Here is a 25,157-nt window from a genome sequence, read left to right on the forward strand (position 1 = left end):
GGCGGAGGTGGCAGCTGCGACTGCGACTGCGCCCGAGAGGGCTCAGGGTTCTCCTGGCCCTGCGACGTGGGCTGCACGTCGTGTGATCGGGTGTGCGCCGCTGGGGCATCACGCGGGTCGATCCGAGGGTTGCCAGCCTGCTTGGGAGGCATAGCGACGGGTTCTGTCGTCGGAGGAGACGAAGCTGATGTAGCTGCAGACGTCGGCGCCGGTGGTCACCGGCGAGCTTTCCGCATGCGCCCCCTACCTGGCGCGCCAGATGTCGTAGCCCGGGGCTTAAACACCGGGGATGCGAGGAACCCCTTTTTTGGTTCGGCAGGGGGCGTTGGGGATCGCTCCGGTAATCGCTGGCGAGACCAATGACGAGCGTACCATGCACAAGCTCGTTTACCTAGGTTCGGGCCACCCGGAGGTGTAAAACCCTACGTCCTTCTTCTGTGTTTATATTAGCCAATGAACAGGTGTTTACAGGTTGTCGGGGGAGCCCCCAGGTGTTCTCTTCCCTTTTCTGCTAAGTGGCTACTGTCGGAGCATTTAATGCTTGCTTGCGCCATACTCCACGCCCTGACCAGCTTTGCACAAGAGGAGCCTGCCGGGCGGCCACGTGGCGCCAATACTTTGCTTGCATTGGGCGCCGGCCCTGTTGTAAGCACCTGTGCCAGGAAACACCCTCCCCGGCAAGTGACCTTCCCGGGGGGCACCTAGACGGGAACCTCCATGCTGCCACCCGGGGCAACCCCCGCAGCCCGGCTACCTGCCCGACTGGTGGCTTCCCGAGCAGCTTGCACCGCGCTGTCTGGGGTGCCGTCCTTGCGGGGAGCAAGTGAGGCGACCCACGCGTTGGGCAACGGTGGTACCCCGGGTGCCACTGGTGCGACAGTAGCCCCCAGGCGTGGGCCGGCAACGACTGTTCCCAGGCAAAATCTTCCTTGGTCGGTTGCCAGGCTACGCCCTAACCGACGCGTGGGTCCCGGGTCGTTTCGGGCTTCCGACCATGCGCCGCTCCAGGGACTCCGCTGTTACTGGCGGAGCGGTGGGGGCGAGATTTCCGCCCTAACCTTCCCCTTAATCGTGGGTGGTTAAGGCCACGTCTCGCATTCCCCTCTTAAAACGTAGTTATCCCCAGCGCACCCGTAGGGTGCGGATGTAACCGTTGCTCAGCGCAGGTGGTGCAAAAAGCTCCACCGCTGCATTCAGGGGCAATCACTTAGCCCCGAGTTCATCCTCCTCATCCCCATCCCTCCTTGCACTCCTAATCTTGTTCATCGCCACCCACACTCTCCATGGCGCCCAAGGTCCCCAAGAGAGGGAAGGGTTCCACGAGCTCTACGGTCAATAAGGGCAAGAAAGCCCCCAAGAAGCCCTTATCGGAGAAGTACCAGAAGAACCGGGAGATGAGGGCCACGCGGGCTTTCTTCAAGCCCGGCTACAACGGCGAGGGGGTCGACAAGCTCCGGCATGCCGTCGCCTCCTCGTTCAACGAGTAAGGCGAGACGCTCATCTTCCCTGCCGGCGGCGACCACCAGGACAACGACTTCCGGGTGTTCGGTCGCTTCATCCTTGCCGGGTTCGTACCTCCGTACTCTCTCTTTGTCCAGGCTCTCATGGCCGCGTACCAGCTGAAGGTTGCGCAGCTCCACCCCACTTCCCTCTTCCTTCTCGCCGTCTTCCAAGTCCTCTATGAGGGGTTCGTAAGGGTGATGCCCTCGGTGGCGTTGTTACGCCATTACTTCTACCCATGCGTCGAGCAGCCGGGAGCGAGGTCGTCGGGGGTCTCGTTCCGCGTTCGCGCCAAGATGAAGTTGGAGTTCATCATGCGGAGCGAGAAGAAGATCGAGAAGGAGTGGCGCAGGAGCTGGTGCTGGGTTCGCATGGATGAGCCCGACGGGGTCATCCATGCGCCCACCGAGTTGCCGGCGAGTAACGGCAGCTGGCGGGACCGCTACAGCCGTGACGCGGAACTCCTTCCCATCATCCAGAAGATCAAGGCCCTGCGGCTAGCGGGGCTCACCGATCTGGATGTGGCGCGCACCTATATCAGTCGGTGCATCGCGCCGCTGCAGCTGCGGTCCCGCCCCACGTGGATGTACACGGGGCCCGGCGACACCACGCGCCTGCGAAGCATGGGTGTGACGCCGGAGGTGATCCGGGAGTGGGTGAAGGGAATCACCGGCGAGGACGTTCCATTCATGGAGCTTCCCTCGGGGGCTCCATCCCTTCACACCGGCGTCGCGGGCCTTCACGACATCATCGGCAGCTACCCACCCTGCAACGAGTGGGGGCTGATGTCCGATCCCCCGGTCCCAGCCCCGAAGCCTCCGCCACCCGCAGCCCGTGGGAAGCAAGTGGCCGAGGATAGCGAGGGGGGATCGGGTTCCTGCGGGCCCAGCAACGAAGCTGGCGGCGTTGCCAGAGCCCGGACATTCCTCCCCAAGGCGAAGGGTGAGGACGTGGACGACGTGCCGATGGTGCGACGACCAAGAGCGCCAGCGCCAGCGGCCACCTCTGCAACGGCCGCAGGCGCCTCGGTGGCTCCTGTAGCAACCGGGGCCGTGGCAACTCCGCGAGGGTCCGCGGTCCTGCCCAAGCGGCGAATTTTCACCGGCTACTCTCTGAAGCTCAAGCCCCCAAGGTAAGCTGACGTCTTTCCTCCCCCTTCACTTTCAAATTCGTGCTTGCCTTGATTCCATCACCTCTTCATTGAGGCCTTGCAGGGACAGCGCTCCGGCCGGAGCCGACAAGAGGGGGAGAACCGACGCTACACCCGCCGCGCCTAGCAAGAAGCCGCGCACCCGGGCCAGTGTTGGTGCCAGCCAGGCCAACACGCAGGCCAACGGCACCGCCACTACCCCAGCCGCCGACCCGGTCCCAGAGGAGGAGGAGCTCGCAGCAGGTACAGACTCCTCTCCTGATTCCATTGTACACGCTCCTCCTGCACGTTGACCCGTGACCATTTGATTACCTTGGCTTGCAGGCAAAACCCGGCCTGCAACGGACAGCCCGGCAGCAGAAGCCGGGACAGAGGGAGACAAATCTACCCCCGCAAGCGCGGCAGCCCCGCAAGGTACTTGCTCGGAACTCCCTTGCGCTCGTCGCCGGGTACCTCAATTTGGTTTGGAGTACTTATCTTGCACTTGCCGCAGGTCCCAATGCGCCCGCCACGGGGGCGGACGATACGGTGATCGACGTCACCTCCGACGTCGAGGACGCAGAGCTGAGGTACGAGCCGCAGGCGGCTCCCGCGTCGAGCCCTGCCGCCCCAGATACGACGGTGGTGGCACCCACCGCCGCTACCGGAGTGGGGCTCGACGGCGCGTCCCCAGCCCCGCAGGCCAGAGGCGCGGACCCCGCGGCCGCTCAGCAGGAGGCGACTCCTACTGGGGGCGTGGCCCCCCCACTAGACCCGCAACCCGCCGGCGCGGGTGTGGAGGAAGACGGGGCTGGGGAGCGGCAGGCGGCTCCCCTCCAAGGGGACGGTGCTCCCCCCGGCCAGACCAGGGCAGCGGGGGTCTCACCCTCGTCCGCTGCTACTACCAGCCCGGACCTCGACATCCTTGCTAGGGCAACTTGGGACCTAATCACCTGGGACCAGAGTATCTACGATCAGGGGCACCAGTTCCTCGACGCCATCAAGGAGCAGCAACTGGCGTTCGTCACCTCGTTCAACAAGGTGAGGGAGCACCACGAGCTCACGAAGGGTCAGCTGGGCGAAGTGTGGCGGGATGTCGAGAGGGAGCGGCAGGAGCTCTCCTGGCTGAGGGAGGAGACCCGCCTGGCTCGGCAGGCCAGGGATGAGGCTGCAACGCCGGTCTTCCTCGAGGCAGAGCTCCACCGGCAGCTGGAAGCCCAATGCGCCAAGCACCAACAAGTACTGGACTCGCTGGCCGCGGCGCGGGAGAAGGCCAACAAGGAGCACGAGGAGGTGCTTGCAACAGCCCAAGCTTGCCTCAACGAGAAGAGCGAGCTGGTCAGCAGCTACTCCTCCCAGCTCCAGGCGTTGCGCACGAAGCTGGAGGAGCAGGCCAAGGCCACGGAGGACGCGGCAACGGTGTTGGCACGGCGGGAGACGGAGCTCAATTCCGCCAAGGAAAGGAGCGCCCATCTCGAGTCCGAATTGGCCACCGCCCAGGGCGAACTCGTCAAGATGGGCGAGGACAACATGGGCAAGGCCAAGGAGATCGTGCGGATCACGGAACTCCTCCGCAAGGCCAAGCATGCGGTGGCACTGGTGCGCGGCAACCACGACAAGTTGGCGGAGCAGCGGCGGAGGGAGACCGAGAAGCTGCACGAGATCGCCCAGGCCGTACGCGAGCTGCTGCCGAGGTTCGAGCTGCAGGCCACGAAGGTGAACGGCACGGACGTCAGCACCCTGATCCCATTCTTCTTCGACATGGTGGGGAAGCTCGGGGCACTGAACGTGTGGATCTCCAAGTTCTGCGACGGGGAGATAGCGTCGTGCGCCAGGGAGATCGCCGAGAAGATCCTCCCCCGGGTGCACTACCACCACCACGACTTCCCCTTTGAGACGCTGCTGGATGCGTGGTCGGACAGCGAGGACGGCCCCTCCCACACCAGGGGAGTGGGCAGGTTCGTCGACGAAGTGGTGGAGCGGATGCAGAGGAAGCCAGAGTCGGAGCCGCAGCCCCCTGCGGAAGACCTCGGCAACCAGCCGTCATAGTCCCCTGCAAGCTTTTGTTTTTCCTTTTGTTTCCTGCAAGTGGCGCTTGGCGCCGTTGAACAATTATGATTTTATTAGTCCATGTAATCATGTGCTACTTTTAGAAATCTTGCTTTCTGGTATACTTGGCGCTTGCTCCTGGAATTGACTCGTGGGGTGGATCTTCCTGTCCTCGTGTGTTGCGCTTTGTGTTGCCGCGAACTCGCACGCTACCCACTTAACCAGACTAGGGACCCAGGACGGACCCGCGGTGCCAACCTAGGGCCAAGCAGCAGCGGCAAGCCACTCCGCTTGCAGGTTAGCTACTCCCAAGCACGCGCCCACGGGACGGACCCGCAAGCCACATGAGGAGCGCAGTCCCCCCACAAACGTCCTTCTAACACTCCAGCCACACGCCAGACCCGACCCACACCAACGAGCCAGCGTTGAGTATTAGAAAGCTACGCGCCTAGGATAATGCACTTAGCTGTCTATTGTCATGTTGAACGTATCAGTTCTGCACTTGGAACACCTGCTGGAGGGGCGCGGCAAGGACGCTGTGGCAGTGCACCCATCGGTGCTGAGCACGGATGGCATGCAGCGCCACAGCGTCTCTGCGGCAACCGTCGCCTTGGAACCGCCTGCTGGAGGGATGCGGCAAGGGCACGGTGGCAGTGCACCCATCGGCACTGAGCACAGATGGCATGCACCGCCACCGTGTCTCTGTGGCCTCCCTCGCCTTTGTAGCCATCTCCTTAGCTTTGCCCTGAGTTGCTCCATGGCCACCATGCCTTTTGTACGCACGGCGAAGAGTCCTGCCACCGCGCACGCTGAGCCACCACGGCACACGTGGCGACACCCTCCTACGGTAAGAACCTTGAAGCGGTCGCCACGCACCAGTGGCTCTCCACTCGACGACACGGCCCGTGAGTACTCCACGAGCATCACAGTGTGCCCGATCCCTATCCTCATCCTGCATGTCAGATTTTTACCAAGCCCGAGATGCTGCAAATTTTTTCGAAATGTACGAAAAGATGGTACAGCAAAGACAACCCTCCTGCCTCCCAGCCCCCGGGCACAGAAGGGTCGATACCAAACTTGGGTGTGAGCACTATTTCATTCCCAGGACGCTGCTGCCTTTTGTGTGCGTTGCGGGGGACCCGGCAACGACACGACCCCGTGTCGGAGTGATCCGGCAACGGGATTTCTGTTTTTGAGGCTCCGGCAGCCCCCTGCTCACAGCCAAGGATGGAAAGAGACTTCTGTGCACCTAGAGCAGGAGACAGAAGAAAGCACATGCAATAATCGAATCAACTTGAAATTCAAAGGAAATCGCTTATCTTTATTCATAGAAACTAGCGGATTACGATCGGGGGTTGCCCGGCTACACTAGTTCGAGAGGCATGCTGCAACAGCATCACACGTGGGTCAGGCTCCGCCGCTTCACGGGTAGAACTTGCGCAAGTGCTCAAGATTCCAACTGTTTTGCACCGGCAAGCCTTCTTCGGTTTCCAGGCGGACAGCCCCCGGCCTGGTCACCTGCACTACCCGGAAAGGGCCATCCCATTTCGGAGCCAACTTGTTTCCGGCCTTCGTTCCTTGTATCCGGCGCAAGACAAGGTCTCCGACCTCGAGCTTCTGGGGACGAACCCGCCTGTCATGATAACGGCAGAGTCCCTGCTGATAGCGCACAGCTCGCACAGCAGCCCGGCATCGAAGTTCTTCGATGAAGTTAAGATCGTCAACCCTCTGCTCGTGTTGGCTATGCTTGCCGTACGTGCGTACTCGAGGGTATCCATGCTTGAGCTCGAGGGGCAGCACCGTTTCTGCCACGTAGACAAGGGCGAAAGAAGTTTCACCCGTTGCCCGGCTAGGTGTGGTCCTGATCGACCACAGCACGGGCTGGAGTTTTTCGACCCAGTGCTTCCCGTGGCCTTTGAGCTTGTCAAAGGTTCTCATCTTGAGCCCCCGCAGCACCTCTGCATTGGCTCGCTCCGCCTGTCCATTGCTCCTCGGGTGAGCAACAGAGGCGAAGTGGATCTTAGTGCCCATGTTCTCGCAGTAAGCTTGGAACACGGCGTTCGTAAATTGTGTGCCATTATCGGTGATGATGTCGTTAGGCACACCAAACCAGCACACAATGCCCTTGAAGAACTTGATGGTCGCCTGAGCAGTCACCTTCCGCATTGGTTCCACTTCCACCCACTTGGAGAACTTGTCGATGGCCATGAGGAAATACTCGTAGCCGCCAACCGCTCTCGGCAACTTGCCGATGATGTCCAACCCCAGACCGCGAACGGCCAGGAGGATGGAATAACTTGCAGGGCTTGTGCCGGCTGATTACTCTTCTTTGCATGGAACTGGCACGCCTCGCATGCCTTGACCAGTTGCTCGGCATCAGCTAATGCTATAGGCTAGTAGAAGCCGTGCCGAAAAGCCTTGCCGGCCAAAGCCTGGGAGGCCACATGGTGCGAGCATGTGCCTCGGCGTTTGTCTTCCAGAAGTGCACGCCCTTCGTCTTGGGGCACGCAGAGGAGCTTTACTCCATTTGCACGTCTTCGGTAGAGATCCCCATCTACCAGAGCATACATCTTCGCTTGCCAGGCTATGCACTCCGCGGCAACGTCGTCTTCAGGAAGGGCTCCCTCCTTGAGGTAGCGGGCGATGTCCACTGCCCAAGGCGGGATTTCCCTACTCATGCATGCCGCGTCGGCGGCATGGACCTCCGTTGTTGCGGGGTTTCCTTCGGATGCCGGGGGGGCTTCCTCGGCAGCCGGCTTGGGAGTGACTGAAGGCGCAATCTGCCTGTGCCAGAACACTCCTGTCGAGGCTTTCCGGCGCTCCGCTGCCCACTTGGACAGTTCATCAGCCGTGAAGTTATCCTTGCGCTTGATGTGCTCGAATCGCAAACCCTTGAACTTGCGTTCCAGCTTGCGGACTTCTTCCATGTACGCTGCCATCTGCAGGCAGTTGTAGTCCTTGTTAACCTGGTTGATCACGAGTTGGGCATCCCCGCGAACAACCAGACGTTTAATATCGAGGGCGATGGCTGCCCGCAACCCGGCGAGCAACCCCTCGTACTCAGCCGTGTTGTTGGTGGAGTTGGGGAAGTCAAGTTGGATGGCGAATTTCAACTGGTCGCCCGTAGGTGACTCGATGACGACTCCGGCGCCAGCCCCCTGCAGGCTGAACGCGTCGTCGAAGTACATGATCCAGTGGCTGTCGTCGAGCTTGCCGCGTAGGCTGGTCTCCGGCTCCTCTTCTTCTATGCCTGTCGAGGTCCCTTCTGCAACGAAATCAGCCAGAGCGGCACTCTTGATACTCTTGGTGGTCGTGAAGTGCAGATCAAACTCCGACAACTCCATCCTCCACTCGGCCACTCTCCCGGTGGCTTCGCGGTTGGTGAGGGCCCGCTCGAGGCAGAATCCCGACACCACCGTGATGCGGTGTGCCTAGAACTAATGGTGCAGCTTGCGTGATGCAAGCAGAATCCCCAGCAAGAGTTTCTGCACCGTGCTGACGAAGTACACAGGGTGCCGCACGAGTCGCTTGCGTGGCGTCGACGCCGCCGGCTCGATGGCGGTCTCGGGTCCAAGGCGGTTGCCGGGGCTGACTCAGCCCCCGGCCCCGCAGGCTCAGCTCTTGGAAGATCTTCTTCTCTCTCGGCAACAAGCACCGAGCTGACCACTTGGTCAGTCGCCGCTAGGTAGAGCAGCGGCGGCTCGCCCGGCTTGGGGGCGACGAGGATTGATGGCGACTTCAGGTACCGCTTCAGGTCCTGGAACGCCGCGTCAGCCTCGGGGGTCCAATCAATCGGGCCCTTCTTCTTCATTACCCTGAAGAAAGGCAAGGCGCGTTCGCCCAACCTTGAAATGAAGCGGCCCAGCGCGGCTACACAGCCGTTGAGGCGTTGGACGTCCTTGCCCTGCGGGAAGCCTCCATCTTCTCGATACCTTCTATCTTCTTTGGGTTGGCCTGAATCCTCCTGTGTGAAATCAAGAAGCCCAGAAGCTGCCGCGAGTCTGTCGTCGCACGGTGCTCAGACACCGGGGGGCGTGCGGCCACGGCCCCCTTTTAGGTTTGGTGGGGGCGTCAGGGTTCACTCCGGCGATCGCCGGCACGGCCGATGGGGCCCTACTGAGCCGGCGCGATGAAGTGCTAGGGGTGCGCGCTAATTCAAGAACAAACACACGCACGTTTTTACCCAGGTTCGGGCCACCCGGAGGTGTAAAACCCTACGTCCTGCTTGTCTGCGCTGGTATTAGTTTAGAATCGAGTGTTTACAAGTTGCCGGGCAAGTTCCCGGGCTCTCTCTCACAAGCTAGGTACCCCTTACTACCCTTTGCTAGTGCGGGAAGCTAACTATGAGCTGGTCGGACTCAGCCCAACTGTCTACTGGAGCCATTTAATCTCCTGCGGAACCCCTTGACCGCCGGCGTGGGTCCTCCTTTTATACTCAAGGGGATGCCACAGGTGCCAGCGTGCATGAGCTACAAATGTCGGGCGGGGAGGCATACACCTCCCCCTGGTGAGCTGGTAGCGCGCATGGATGCCACCTCCGCCGCTAGGGGTCTAAAACCCCTAGAGTAGGATTGGACAGCCACTGTTCCTTTGATCGGACGGGTAACGCCCCGTCGGTCAGCTCATTTAATGAGCCGTGCGCCTTACTCCTTGCCCTGGTGGGACCGCGCATCCCACGCCCGCCACGCGTCCTCGTGGCGCTGTAGATCTGGCTACTAGGCCCCGCGCCTCAGGCGGGGGCATGCGCCCGGGAACCCCCTGTCCCGGCAAGTCGCTCCCCCCGGAAGCGCCCGGGCCCAGCGCACCCGGGAACCTCCCCCGGGGAAGCGGCTTCCCGGGAGGTGCCCAGGCGGGAATATTTCCCGAAGCCCCGCTAGCCCTTCCGGGCTGGTAGCTTGCCGGGCCGCTCGTAGCCGCCGCCCGGGATGGAACCTTTCCCGGGAACTCAGGGACGGGGCCCACGTTTCGCGCAGCGGTGGTACCCCGGGTGCCACTGGTGCGACAGAGTCTACACCAAAAATGCATTTCTCAGGGTTCAACTTGAGCTTGATCCTGCGGAGGCTATCAAACGTCTCCCGCAAGTCATCAATAAGCGAGTCCCCGCGCTTTGACTTGATGACGATATCATCCATGTAGGCCTCAACGTTTCGGCCTGATTGGGGTCCCAAACACTCGCGCAATGCACGCTGAAATGTTGAGCCCGCATTCTTCAACCCGGAAGGCATGCACGTGTAGCAGTAGTAGCCAACCGGGGTGATGAACGCCGTTTTTTCCTCGTCCTCGACTGTCATCTTGATCTGATGGTAGCCGGAAAAAGTATCCAAAAAACACAACAAATCGCAACCAGCAGCGGAATCTACTATTTGATCAATGCGAGGTATAGGGAAGGGTCTTTGGGACATGCACGATTAAGATCGGTAAAGTCTACACACATGCGTAATTTATTCTCCCCCTTGGGCACTACAACTGGATTTGCTAACCAAGTGGGGTACAGTACTTCCATGATAGCCCCCCGCAGCCTTCAGCTTGTCCACTTCTTGCTTGATGAAGTCTTTGCGCTCCTGTGCTTGCCGGCGGATCTTCTGCTTGACGGGGCGGGCGTCTGGACACACCGCAAGTTGATGCTCGATCACCTCCCTAGGGACTCCGGGAAAATCCGACGGTTCCCAAACGAATGCGTCGGCGTTCTCTCGGAGGAAAGTGATGAGGGCACTTTCCTATTTGGCATCGAGGTTCGCACCGATTGTGACGGTGCGCTCCTCATTGCCGGCCTAGAGGGGCACCTTCTTCACCTTGGCGGCCTCCTCCTTGAGCTTCTGGCCCTTGTCGGGGTGTGAGCTCGAGCTTGTGCTTCCCCCGGCAAGCTGCTGCAGAGTAACACGAGCCTTCTTCGCTGCGGGGCAGTCACCCGGCAGCGAGCCTTCGCTTCCGACGATGCCTTCATCACCGGAATCGGCGGCGGCGGCGGCCTTGACGGCCTCGCCAACACACCAAGCCGCGTCTTTAAGATCGCACTTGATGGAGAGGACTCCGTACGTGGACGGCATCTTCATCACGCCATAGGCGCCATGGGTTGCCGCCATAAACTTGATCAGCGCTGGCCGACCAAGGATCCCGTTGTACGGCAACGGGGTGTGAGCCCGAACACGAGGTGCTCAGTCCTGAACGCTTCCCGGGACCCGAAGGTAACCGGCAACGTGATGCGCCCCAGGGGGCGCACGATCCCGGGGTTTACTCCTCGGAACAGGTCGGTGGGCTTCATCTGCTCCAGCGGCAGCTGAAGCTTCTCCACCAACCTGGCGGACAGGAGGTTTAACCCCGCTCCTTGTCGACCCGCACCTTGGTCACCATCATGTGGTTGATGATCCGCAGACCACAAAGGGAAGAACACCTGACCCCAGCTGCCGGGCTGGGTGATCGTCAGAGTTGAAAGTGATCGGCACGTGCAAGCACTTAAACGGCTGCTGCGGCTCCATGTCCGGCAACAGCGCACACACCTCCCGGGTGAGGCGCTTCACCGTGCTATGGGATGAGAGAGCATAAGCTCCCCCATGGATGCAGGCGACGCCGCGGGGCTCCTAGAAGCCAGGCTCGTCGCCCTCACTGCAGTCGAACCCGCGCAACTCCTTAGCACGAGCCATGTCTCGTCCCCGGGGAGGCCGCTCCCTGCCGGCGCGGGCTTGGGCTCGACCCCCATAAGCTTCCTCTCTACCGGCATCCCCGCCGGCCAGCTTTGCTCCAGCTCTGGGGTCATTCGGGCAGTCGCAGGAGAGATGCCTGATGTCCCCGCAGTTGAAGCAGGCACTACTCGCGCCTCTGCTTGATGCCCTGCAGGATGCGGCAATCCTGTGCATCATGGGTGGCGTTGGCGCGGATGGGGCAGCGGGGTGCGTCGCTCGGCTTGCCACCAGACTCGCCGGCGGGCGCAGCCTTTTTTGCAGGCTTCAAGGTAGCCCCCGGTTCCGCGGGACGGACTTGCTTCCCGCTGCGCTTCCGGGAGCCCTTCTTCTGCGAGCCCTCAGTGGGACTCGCAGCAGCCTTGGCTGCAAGTTCAGGCGCCAAACGCCCTTCCTCGGCCATGCCACACTTGTGCGCCAAGGCGTAGAGCTCTTGCGTCATCCGGATCCGGTGCGTGCTCAGCTTCTCACGCATCTTGGGGTCGCGGACGTTGATGGTGAATGTGTTGATGATGGCGGCAGCCTCCGCCTCTGGAATGGAGTAGGAGAGACCGGAGAAGCGGTTGACGAAGCTCCGCAACGTCTCCCCTGACTTCTGCACCACGGTGTGCAGCTCCGCCATGGTTCCTAGGTGCTTGTAGCCGCTCTGGAACGCGCTCACAAACTGCTCGCGCAGGTCGGCCCAAGAGGCTATGGACCCGGCGGGAAGGTTAAGCAATCAGGTCCTCGCTGATCCTTTGAGGACCATCGGGAACCAGTTGGCCCTGACCTTGTTGTCGGCGCCGATGGCATACATCCCCATAGTGTAGGTCAGGAAGAAATCCTTGGGGTTCACTGTCTCGTCGTACGTTAAGCGCCGGTGCTCGGAACTTGCGGGGCCATGTCACCCGGCGCAGCTCGCGGGTGAACGCGGTGCAGCCGTCCTCGGCGCCCATGGGAGCATCCTCCTGCTCCTCTGGGCGTTTGCGTTCTGCCTCACGCCGGTGTCGACGCTCCAGGCGCTGGCGGAGGTCTTCTTGCTGGCGGGCGTTCAGGGAACCCCGCGCGTCACTTTGGGTAACGGTCAGTGACGAATCCGAGGACCCCTCGGGATCCTCGCCTCCTTGCCCTCCCTGCGGGGGAGGGTTTTCTCCTTGCCCCAAGACGCGGGGTGCGTCTCCGCATTCTGAGTTCTGCCCTCGGCCTGAACCAGCAGGGGCGCCCTCGCCTTGCGGCTGCTGGGCGGCGAGCGCAAGGAGCGCGTCCAGCTCCGCACTCCACGCCTTATGCGCACCATGACCCGTGTGGCTATGATAGCCTCCACCGGGGTTTGGGCAGGAGGCTGCCGATTCTCCGACCGGTTGCCCTCCGCCTTGCCCCCCGGTGCCCCCGGGTGAGTAGGGCGAGATTCCGTCGGCGTCGCACGCGACGCGATGTGCTCGTGGCGCATCTGCCGCTGCGCGTCTTCGGCCCGCGATTGGATTTGCTGGCCGGCGCGGGCGGTGTCGTGGCTGCTCGCGCGACTGGCTCCGTCGCTGGGAGCCGCTGGCCCCCTCAGCCGGTTGTCCGCCGACGGCCGAGGAGGCGGAGGTGGCAGCTGCGACTGCGACTGCGCCCGAGAGGGCTCAGGGTTCTCCTGGCCCTGCGACGTGGGCTGCACGTCGTGTGATCGGGTGTGCGCCGCTGGGGCATCACGCGGGTCGATCCGAGGGTTGCCAGCCTGCTTGGGAGGCATAGCGACGGGTTCTGTCGTCGGAGGAGACGAAGCTGATGTAGCTGCAGACGTCGGCGCCGGTGGTCACCGGCGAGCTTTCCGCATGCGCCCCCTACCTGGCGCGCCAGATGTCGTAGCCCGGGGCTTAAACACCGGGGATGCGAGGAACCCCTTTTTTGGTTCGGCAGGGGGCGTTGGGGATCGCTCCGGTAATCGCTGGCGAGACCAATGACGAGCGTACCATGCACAAGCTCGTTTACCTAGGTTCGGGCCACCCGGAGGTGTAAAACCCTACGTCCTTCTTCTGTGTTTATATTAGCCAATGAACAGGTGTTTACAGGTTGTCGGGGGAGCCCCCAGGTGTTCTCTTCCCTTTTCTGCTAAGTGGCTACTGTCGGAGCATTTAATGCTTGCTTGCGCCATACTCCACGCCCTGACCAGCCCTGCACAAGAGGAGCCTGCCGGGCAGCCACGTGACGCCAATACTCTGCTTGCATTGGCGCCAGGGAACACCCTCCCCGGCAAGTGACCTTCCCGGGGGGCACCCTGACGGGAACCTCCACGCTGCCACCCGGGGCAACCCCCGCAGCCCGACTACAAGCCGGGCTGGTGGCTTCCCGGGCAGCTTGCACCGCGCTGTCCGGGGTGCCATCCTTGCGGGGAGCAAGTGAGGCGACCCACATGTTGGGCAACGGTGGTACCCCGGGCGCCACTGGTGCGACAAAAGATGATCCAGCACGGGCTCAGTGCCGCTATTGTGGCAAATTTGGCCATTGGTCCAAGGACTGCTGCAAGAAGAAGAAGGACGAGGCGCACCTCGTCCAGCACGTCGACGACGGTGGCCAAGATCCCACTTTGTGCATGGCCGTCCTCTCTGAGGAGATGCCACAGCCTGTCCTGCCGGAAGGGCAAGTCTTCTTCAACAAGAAGCGCGCGGAGGCCAACCTCCGGCGTGGCGATGAAGCATGCGATGGGCGCTGGTACTTGGACACGGGCGCCTCCAACCACATCTTTGGTGACCTGTCGGCGTTCGCTGATCTGGATCGCGCGGTCGCCGGCAAGGTCAAATTTGGCGATGGCTCGCTCGTCGACATTCGTGGGCGCGGCACGGTGCTCTTCTCCATCCGCTCCGGCGCGCACCGTGCCCTGACGGACGTCTACTACATTCCCAGGTTGAAGACGAGCATCATCAGCTTGGGCCAACTCGATGAGAACGATTGCGACATCGGCATCCGCAAGGGTATGATGACTCTTCGTGACCCAAACCAAAAGATGTTGGCGCAGGTACCCCGCGACGCGAATCGCTTCTACGTGGTGCGACTGGAGATCACGCGCCCAGTGTGTCTCGCGGCACACCGAGACGACGAGGCTTGGCGCTGGCACGCGCGCCTCGGGCACCAACACTTCGAGGCGCTTCACAAGATGACGCGCGATCACCTCGTCACTGGCATGCCACTGCTGGACCATGTCGAGCAGCTGTGCGACGCGTGCCTCATCGGCAAGCAGCGCCGCATCTCCTTCCCCGCCAAGGCCATGTTCCGGGCGACAGACCCACTGGAGCTGGTCCATGCCGATCTGTGCGGGCCAATCTCGCCGGCTACGCACAGTCGCAAGAAGTACTTCATGCTCGTCGTTGATGATGTGAGCAGGTACATGTGGGCGGTGCTCCTTGCAACCAAGGACGAGGCGGCTGACGCAATCAAGCGGTTCAAGGCACGTGCCAAGGTGGAGTCGAAGCACGTCCTTGGCACGTTCAGGACGGACCGAGGCAGCGAGTTCACGTCAACTGAGCTCGCCGAGTACTTCGCTGATCACGGAGTACAGCACCACCTCACCACCCCATACTCGCCGCAACAGAACGGCGTTGTAGAGCGCCGGAACCAGACCGTGATGGGCATGGTGCGGTCCATGCTCAAGGCGAAGAAGATGCCGAGTGCTTTTTGGGGTGAGGCCCTGGCAACCGCGGTGTTCCTCTTGAATCGCTCGTACACTCGAAGCGTCGACGGCATGACTCCGTACGATGCCTGGCATGGCACGAAGCGGGACTTGCACTACCTCAGGGTGTTCAGCTGTGTCGCGCACGTCAAGAACACGCGGCCGGGACTGAAGAAGCTGGACGACCGCAGCACACCGATGGTTTTCATCGGGTATGAGCCAGGCTCAAAGGCATACCGGATGTACGATCCGGAGTCCAAGCGGGTCCATGTCACCAGGGATGCCATCTTCGACGAGGACGCCTGCTGGAGCTGGGGTGATCAGGCTGACGAAACGGGGGAAACCCTGACCGTGCCCGCCCGACAACAGCCCCGTGGCCTCTGCCGCGGCAGGAACAGCGGCAGGAGGTGAAACTCCACCACAGCCTGAAATGCCGAGGACGCCCGCTGCGGCGCGCCAGCCGGAGTTCACCACACCGCCCACGTACAACGCGAACTACTTCGACGTCGCCGACACTGCACCGCCGGATCAGCACAGCTACCGTCGTGTTGCTGATCTGATCGGGGACTCCGTCACGCTGCCCGGACAAGCTGAACGCCTACTCCTTGTGCCGGAGGAGAAACCTGGCACATTCGCTGAGGCCGAGCCACATGATTGCTGGCGGTCGGCGATGCTGGACGAGCTGCGGGCAATCGAGCAGAACGGCACGTGGTCCCTTGTCGAGCTGCCCGCCGGCCACCGGCCCATCGGCCTCAAGTGGGTGTACAAGGTCAAGAAAGATGCTGCCAGAGCTGTCATCAAGCACAAAGCGAGGCTCGTCGCAAAGGGCTATGTTCAGCGAGAAGGTATCGATTTTGATGAGGTATTTGCACCAGTTGCACGTCTTGACTCTGTCAGGTTGTTGGCCGCCACCGCCGTGCGACAGCACTGGCAGCTGCACCATCTCGACGTCAAGTCTGCCTTCCTCAATGGCGGCCTCGAGGAGAAGGTGTACGTTGCCCAACCGCCTGGTTTTGTCCAGGAGGGGCGCGAGCACCAAGTGTTTCACCTGCACAAGGCCTTGTATGGCTTGAGGCAGGCGCCCAGGGCCTGGAACGCCAAACTCGACACCACACTGGTGCAGTTGGGCTTTAGGCGCAGCGAGTCGGAGCATGCCGTGTATATACGCGGCACCGGCGACCAGCGGCTGCTACTTGGGGTGTACGTCGACGACCTCATCATCACCGGCGCGTCCACGACCGAGATTGAGCGTTTCAAGCTGGAGATGAAGTCTCAGTTTGAGATGAGCGACCTTGGGTTGCTCACTTTCTATCTGGGCATCGAAGTGTGCTAGAACGCGAGCGGCATCACACTCTGCCAGGCGAGCTACGCCGGCAAGCTGCTCGAAAGAGCAGGAATGAAGGACTGCAATGCTGTGCATGTTCCCATGGAGCCACGTCTGAAGCTTAGCAAGGACAGCTCCTCTCCACCTGCCGACGCAACATTCTATCGAAGCATCGTCGGCAGCCTGCGGTACCTCCTCCACACTCGGCCTGACATTTGCTATGCGGTCGGGTATGTCAGCAGGTTCATGGAGAAGCCCACCTCGGAGCATTTGTCTGCTGTGAAGCATCTGCTCCTTTACATCGCGGGAACCAGGGAGTTTGGCTGCTGCTACACTGCCGCCCGGCGGCGACAACAACCTGATCGGCTACAGCGACGCAAACATGGCCGGAGATGTCGATGATCGCAAGAGCACTACAGGCGTGGTGTTCACTCTGGGTGGCTGCCCTATCACTTGGCAGTCACAGAAGCAAAGGGTGGTCGCACTGTCCACCTGCGAGGCTGAATACATCGCCGCCACAACGGCGGCGTGCCAGAGCGTGTGGCTTGGCCGCATGCTCGGAGAGCTGTTTGGCAAGGAACCTGAAGTGGCCGTGATCCGTGTAGATAACAAGTCGGCCATTCAGCTGTGCAAGAACCCGGTCTTCCATGATCGGAGCAAGCATATCGAGACGAGGTATCACTTCATACGTGAGTGCCTCGAATCTGGAAAGGTCTTGGTTGAGTATGTCGCCGATGCTCTGACGAAGGCAGTGGGACGCGTCAAGCTCCAAGAGCTGCGAGGCAGACTCGGCGTTCAGAAGGTACAAAACAACTAGCTTAGGGGGAGTTTGTTAGCTAAATAAGCAGTTGTGTGCCTTGTCTTTCCATAGCTATTAGGAATCGGTCTTCATGTGATCCGGTTTTTCCGGTTTTCTGTTTAGCACGAAGCCAGCGTCGTTGTGCTGCGCCGTGCGTGTAGATCGCTCGTAGGATGTTCTCTCGGTCGTGGGATGGCACGATCACGTAGGGGAGTCTTTTCAGGAGCAGTTTCTTTCCGTTGAGAATAAATAGAACAAACGAAAAGCAGCAAGGTGTTGCGCTGCACAAAAATCTCCCGAGTCTCTCTGTGTGTTCGATTGTCTTCTGAATTTCATAGAGAGTTTAGCACTTGAGAGAAGTGAGAGCCACCATAGTCTACATTTTATGTCTCTCTCCTTTGGAGAGAACCGAGTGAAACTGGACAATACGATCATCATGAGGGAAAAAGGAGTCGTGCACAAGATGAAATTCTAGATCAACCGTGGTTAAATGGGACAATTAAACATACACATCGCACACTCATGACCCATGCAATTCATGGCACGGCCGGCTACAAGCATTTGCGTGCACATAGAGAGTGACTAACAAAAGCAGTGCTATCTCATGAACACTAGCTATATATAGTGTCTGACTCTGACGACATATCTTCTCCAGGCATCCAAATCGATCAATCTCTAGACAAGAGATCACACGCACACTACCAGTTATATACTCGCTTGCATGCACCCAAGCATATGCATCATTCACTAGCTTGTGCATGGCATGCACATGCATAGCATCAAGAGGAACCAGCCTTAAAGATCTTTTCAGCAGGATGACTGCTCCTGATGTTATGCAGCCCAATGCATGGCATGTGATGTATGTAAATCTCCAAGCCGGCGAATTAACCGTGGTGACACAGCCACACTCGATCTGATGGGTCCATGAATCTAACGGTCGAGGCCGAACCCCATGTTGAAAGGCGGCGCCGCCGTCCAGTAGTCCGCCGGGCCGGCGTCAGCCCCGCCGATGTCCAGGGTGCAGCTCACCGGGACAAGGCACAACCCCCTGCTCCTCAAGTCCTTCTTTGATTCCTCTCCGCTGCTTCCATCCTAATTAAATTTTTGCCACAGCAGATACGTACGTAAGATACATACACATCGATCAGTAAGAGTGATCAAAATTAAAGCTAGCTTGCTAATTAAGCGGCAGATTACTAGCAGATGTGTCGTCCATGTACATGAAATTAATTTCAGACCATATAATTGCAGATGAGTGGTCGAGATGCGTACCTGCAGGTCAGAATGTCCTCTCTTTCTCGTGGCTTTGTCATGTAACAGCTGCTGGCAAGAAATGGATGATTAACCACGTCAAAAGGTACTCCGGTGTACGATTAGTAACAAAAGCTATGGCTAGTTTTGCAGTGAAATAGTTAAAGGTGTAAAGCTAGAGACAAGTACTGCCCCTGCATGATTAACTTTCCCGGATGCTTTTATGGGCCAATTAAAGCAAGGCTTTAGACAAACTAAAGGCTCACTTTGGGAACAAAAGGATCATCCTTTGTGCTTTACTTAACTGATAATCAGCCGGGGTATAGATCCCATAAAAGAAAGGTAATTAATTAACCAAAATAATTGAGTAGTTTATGATACCTGGCCAGGGTCTTCTGGAAATATGCTGTTCCTTTCTCCTTGTTGCACCTATTAAAAATGACAGGTCTAAGGGAATCAGCAACCTTTTTATCGATAAGAATATATTTGCCTTTGGTTCGTCAGGCATAAAGCTTCTGCCGTTGATACTTTTATCGAAAGATCTCACAAAGATATGATGCTTTGTATAAAATCATTCCCATAGGCTTTTCTAATGTGCTTGTTCTGCTAGATATTAGCTGCTAATCTAATCTAACCATAGTTAATTTGTTGTTTCTCTGCAGTTCTGCAAACTAGCCAGGTGCATGCATGTGTAAATCCATGGACCAAAGAATAATCTATTGAGCTCAGAACATGCAGGGCTACACAAGGCACTGTACTGGAGGATGCGCAAGTAGGTAACCGGTATATACATGCAAGGAAGACAAACATGTGTAGCATATATATAGCTGCCAAGAACACATATATACCCCAAGTATATATGTGCCACTGCACAACTTGAGATGGGAACAAAATGTGCATGCCAAACGGTAGTTGACAAACGTACGTACGTGCTTTCAACACCTGTCACTTGTCATTTGTATTTGTCTGTAGTGATAGTTTATTCATGAAAAATACTGATCGATGATGTGCAGTAATTTCCGTGAACTTTTATTATCCAATAATCATCAACCGTACCTCCATATTGAAAATTTCAATGACTTGCTAGTACAGATCTAGCCTTTTTAGCCCCCCAACGGCCTCAATCTCACCAGATAACAACATTCATGCGTGTGATGTGCATAATCACACACGGTTAATAGAGACTCCTCCACATCAGATACCCGTCACATAGTGGGTGGGGTATCTTGTGCGATGGACAATTTAAACCGTGTGCGAGTGCCTGCACTTGTGTGCTACTCATTCAATTCTATAATTCTTGTTTGAACTAAAACCAATGACAAAAATTATGAAATGGAGAGAGTAAAAATTAACGGACCGGTCTTTGTTCCTTTCTTTTCGCTTCCCCATCAAACTCAGATTCTCACGTGACAAGACCTTAATAACAAGTGACGTGGTAGAGAGTGCGTAGTAATCAAAGGACAGTCAGTGAGACGACCCTAAAGATAGAGGACCATGCATTTATCCATGGTGGGTCTAAATAAAGTCTAAAACCAAAGGTTAATTGGCACTGCATGCAATCAATCCCGGCCGGGAAACTAATCTAACTACTGGATCGCAATCCGGTCAAAAAAGAAGGGAACTACTCGATCGCAAATGCCAGTATTTAGAGATAGCTTTCGCCCATGTTGACCGAGGCAGCCTTATTTTCCAGATGAGACAGAGGCCCCCGGCCGGGAGAGAGAGAGATAGATGTGGAAAGGAAAGATGCGATGTGATGTGCGCATGAAGGCGCGCAGATACGATGAGCCATGATGATCACTACCTGCAGCTAGCTGCGAGCAGGCGGGCATGCATGCATGCGTTGCCAGGCAGTAGCAGTAATAACGTCGGGAATTGTGCACGCAGGGGGCGTGTGGGCCGGGCCGGGCCGGGCCGGGCAACTGTGCCAATTCAATTCGTAGGTTGGTGCTCTCGTATCTTAAGTACTACTCGGCACAATTTTTATGAATGGGAAGGAATACGTGGTTAAAAATCGGTAACTAATTTAGTTAATAGCTTTAATAAGTTGCTATGAGTAGTGGTACTCACACTGGCTTCGTGCTGCTGCTGCTTGGAGCATCCTCCGCTTCCATTGCTGCCGCCCAACTGGTAAGGCGAGCTCAGACCCTGCATCACAAGAGCATACATATATAGGAGATCCATCAAATCTATTAAAAGGATTCAATTTCGTAGCAAGAAGTGAAAATCGCTTTGCAGGAATTTTATAGGATTTTTACAGGATTTCAAACCTTAATTTTTTTTTACCTATGTGTAGCACTCGTTTCATAAAAATTTGAGGTGCTAGATTTCTAAGGATTGATCCCAAACTGGCCTAATTCCTATGAATTCTGCACATTAGGTGAGACATCATTTAAAATTTCTAAGTATTGAGATGACTTTACTTTTTCTATTTAATTCCTATGAATTCTGCACATTAGGTGAGACATCATTTAAAATTTCTAAGTATTGAGATGACTTTACTTTTTCTATTTCTGTGATTTCAAGATCCTCCTAAGTGTTTAGGAAAACCTGTATAGATGTGTGTGTAAATGGGGAGATCGAGGGAAGGCTGAGGAACAGTCTGCACTGGCTCCTTTACAAAAAGACATGAGCACTGTAGCTAAAAAGATTTGCACCGCCTCGACCAGACTAGCTAACGCATGCATGCAAGAAGCCTAGCTAGGCAGCTTTAGCAGCACAGCACGTACGACACGCTCACACGCACACCAGCCGCCTCTTTTTGTTTTCACTTGCCCGGTTCCTCGTGCATCTCATCCATCTATCACTACATTTGCGCGCATGTGGTACTTACAGTAATAAATCAAATGTCGTTTCGTTTATGGATTTGCAGCAGAGATATGCCGCTGCATGCAACCTTGTGTAAATGTGTATCGTTTCATGGAGATGGAAATAAAGGTCACTGTAGACCTTAGAAACGTAAAGTAGCTAGCTCGAGGGTCGACAACAATGGAGCTATCTCCAGAAAGTATGAAAAAAGTAACAAGGAACAATTGCATGTGTGGATGCTTTATGTGTGTGATGCATGGATCATGGATGTACTGTTTGAGAGCGAGCTAGCTAGCCCTTGTATGGGCACGCATGCCTGCATGCATGGAAGGAAGAGGGAGAGAGAGAGAGAGAGGGAGGGGGAGGGAGGGAGTCACCTCAATTTGACCGTGTAGGAATCTGATGTACCCAATGGCTTCAAGGAGTACAGACGCCGTGTCAGTCTGGCAAAAAAGAGAGGTTAGCCCATGTCAGGATCTCTTTTTTGTATTTTTCTCTGGGACAAATGGATCTTCTTTTACATAGACTACTCCAGCATCACAACTAAAAACAAGACAGTTAATACCTCGAGGAGTATAGTCTGCCATGCATGCATATGTATATGTACTTCCATTTGAAGAATGCTGTGAAGCTTAAAATTTGAACTCTCTGATTTTTGAAGATTATATACAAAAGTTACTAGTCATTTTCTTTTAGAAAAAAGGACGAAAAAATGTATATCTTCATCCTAGTCCATTGAATTCACACTCAGAATTTATATTTTTGACGAGGTAGGCGCTTGCCTATTAGTTAAGATAATTAGAAAAAAAGAGAGATTTATGTAGACTGATGAAACAAGGAGACCGGACTACATGTCACACGTGACACAAGGTGATTGAGCACACACACACCATTGTGAAAATGTGTTGGCCAAAATGCATGTTTGTTTCAAATTTGATATTAAATGGCACATAAAATGCGGTGCTATCTCCCTTTGACAGGGACTCGGTTGAAGCTGACAAATTTTAAGTGGCATGGAAAATGTGGGGCTATCTTCCTTTAAAAGCAAGCCGGTTGAAGGTGAGAGACTGCCCGCCCCATGACACTCAAGACAAAAAAAAAATGAACTTTGGGTCAACACTATCATCCTGGAGTTTTTGATTGCGCAGATGGAGTCCCCTCCCCCAAATGAATGTCGTGGAACTTTGTTTACACCGAACAAGACTTTATTTCTCAAGATCGAAGACGGCTGGGAAATTGTTGTATATCTACTTTAATGGAAATGTTTTAGGCTCCATTTGGTTCACCTTCAAGGGTTTAAACCTTTACAAGGACTTTTAACCTCTAACCTAGGATTAAGCTAATAACCCACCAAAAAGATGGTATAAGATAATTAACCACCACATTGACTATGCCACATTATATTTTCCTAATGATAATATAAACTAAGAAAAATAATAATCTTATTAGGTCAGTTGCAAAACCATATCTATCATGCATATATAAGCTAACATATATAGCAAGGTTTTTTAAGGTTACCTAATTCATTAACCTAGGTATCTTAACTTAAAATTAAACATAATCTTGGAGACTTATGCACAAATAAGCACTTTTATATATGTGAGAACAAGCTCATCTACTTAGAGTAGAAAAGTGATTTAACAAACATACATCTGTTAGGTTGATTCAATCATCTAGCTAGTGTGGGAATATAAGGTAAGGTCACCTATCTATATTTGTGACTGACTTGTCCACAATGTCATGGACTGATTAATTAACACACGATCTATATATAGCTATTTTGATATTAGTAGAACTTGCGCAACAGGATCAAATCGTTTGTTGGATAATTAACAATTTATCTGAGATGGGGAAAGGACATTACTCAGCTATACATTATGGATCATATCATACAATATTGTCCTGTAAGTTTATTTTAACTGGTTGCGCATCTATTGGATTGGTCATCTGTCATACTGTTAATTGTTCTATCATACCTTCATAAGTACAGCTCCAGTATGTCAATACATTAATTTATACTCTTAGTCACAATATGTATGGACTAGCTAGGCTGTACTGATATGGTGAAACTTGTAGTCCTGAAGAGGATATGAGGTGATATATACCTTCCCAAACGGGGAGACAAGCTGGTGAAGGGCAGTTATTCTATCCCCTAGCTTTTCCTTCCTCACCTGAAGCAAAAGAAGAAGCAAAAGATACTTAAAATGCCATCATCCCATCCCCTACCTATCTTCCCTTCCCTCTCACCCCACAATGATTCCATGCCTGTCCATTTCAGCATGCATGCATGCTTCAATGCTAGCTTGCTCTGGATGGATGGCCCATGCCAGCTGAGAGAGAGAGAGAGAGAGAAAGGGGGAGAGAGAGAGAACCTTAACGGTAGATTGAGGGGGGGAGGGTTCTTGGGTCCTAGCCTTCTTGAAAGCTGCTCCAGATGCTGTGCTGATGCACTGGAGGAAACACCGAAGTTACAAATTAAGCTTTCAATGCCAGCTTAACTAGTTATGACAAAAAAAATCAACAGTACAATATATACTTCCAAGTAAAACTTGCACGCAAGAAGATCCAAATAATCGAATTAATTCACCTTTGACATTTCATCTCGAATTAATGATATACCTCACGTGGCGAGCCGTTGTTTGAGAACTCCAGCATGTTGCTTCCGAGGGAAGTGTTGGAGGTGATGGAGGAAGACCTTGGGGAGGAGGCTGATTGATGCAGCTGGGTGTTATGGTGGAGATGGAGACCTCCTGCCCACGGAGACGGAGAGGACATTGCCAATTGGATTTCATCACCAGAGGGGTTGCTCCCATGGCTGTAGATGTAGCCGGCGCTGCTCCCGTCAGCTGCTTCTCCGTCGGTGGTTCTAGCTTGAAGCAGCGCCTGGCCTTCCCAGTTCTTGTACCTCTCGTCCTGGTCACCATTTGCTAGTCCCCCACTGGATGATCTATCAACAATAGACCCCACGCCGATTACAATATTGCATGCACCAATTAATTTAAAACAGCTATTTCGAAAATCAAAAACAGAATCCAAATGATATGGTGTGTTCATTTCAAAAATCAAGAACAGTACTGTGATCAAGGAGTTATAAAACACACAGCGAGAGAGAGAGAGAGAGTTACATACGTGAAGAGATGGCTCCATGGCTCCTGGAGCTGCTGGCCTTGTTGGTTGCTGCTGCTGGTGTCATGCCAAGGTGCAGTGCTGGTTGTAGGCAGCGGGTAGTGATTCGAGAGCAGCAGAGAGGAGAAAGAATGGAGAGGGGAGGAGGACGCCGTGGTGGTGGTGGAGGGCAAGAAAAGAGAAGCTGCAGGATTGTGCTGCTCAAAGGGGGGCCTCAAATTATTCACGCTCCACCATCCATGGCCTTCCCCCATCTCCCCCACTAGAGGTGATGATTTGTGGACGAGTCCTCTATCCATATTCTCTCTGATATGCAAACACCACTCACTCTCCTCAGTGCCTGTCTAGCTCTCTGGCTTTAATTTGCTCACCCTCCACGAGTTCTTAGCTCGATCTCTGCAGGTGCTCCTTTTACTCCTTGGGGTCAACCTTTAGAGACGGGAGGAGAAAGCATATGAGCCTTTGGAGAAGGGAATCTCATGGCAGAAGAGCTATAGCTATACTAGTGGAGCGGAAGAAGGTTGAAAGAAGCCATGTGTGTTTTTTTTAGGGAAAGAAGCCATGTGTTTTATTTTGCCACCACCTCCTCACTGTCCACCTTTACTTGTTTTCTTTTTCTGGGCCGTGCCTCTTTTCTGCTTCCCCTCTTTTTTCTTTTAGTTTCCTACTTTCGCTTTGGTGAAGAAATGGATCAGGGATCAAAGCTGTAGTGTTGCGTCCAGACTTTTAAGAGCGGTCATACTAAAGGAGGTTTTTACTAATTTTTGGAAAAGTTGTAGAAACCTTTCATTTTGGGCCCGATCAGTACTTCTTTTTACTGGAAAAAGGGTGGTGATGCCGCAGAATAAGCGGGCCGGCTTGCAATG

At 55.6% G+C, this 25,157-nt stretch overlaps 1 protein-coding gene across 2 annotated transcripts; it reads right to left on the bottom strand.

Moving 5' to 3' along the window:
- Positions 1–17,561: 17,561 nt before the first annotated feature.
- Positions 17,562–24,832, bottom strand: LOC100821716 (transcription factor bHLH133). 2 transcript variants are annotated; one of them, XM_014901689.2, is made up of 9 exons: positions 24,295–24,832; positions 23,785–24,112; positions 23,538–23,615; positions 23,271–23,336; positions 21,543–21,608; positions 20,428–20,505; positions 18,739–18,786; positions 18,379–18,429; positions 17,562–18,198 (listed from the first exon to the last, which is right to left on the bottom strand). In XM_014901689.2, the coding sequence occupies exons 1-9, from the start codon at positions 24,588–24,590 to the stop codon at positions 18,037–18,039; spliced, it is 1,173 nt and encodes a 390-aa protein (XP_014757175.1). In that variant the 5' UTR covers positions 24,591–24,832; the 3' UTR covers positions 17,562–18,036. The 2 variants fall into 2 exon arrangements, with proteins under 2 accessions (XP_014757175.1, XP_010234138.1); XM_010235836.3 differs by having other exon boundaries at positions 18,379–18,426; positions 24,295–24,831.
- Positions 24,833–25,157: the final 325 nt, after the last annotated feature.

Source organism: Brachypodium distachyon, chromosome 3, assembly GCF_000005505.3.
Source record: "Brachypodium distachyon strain Bd21 chromosome 3, Brachypodium_distachyon_v3.0, whole genome shotgun sequence".
In the NCBI taxonomy this organism is placed as follows: domain Eukaryota; kingdom Viridiplantae; phylum Streptophyta; class Magnoliopsida; order Poales; family Poaceae; genus Brachypodium; species Brachypodium distachyon.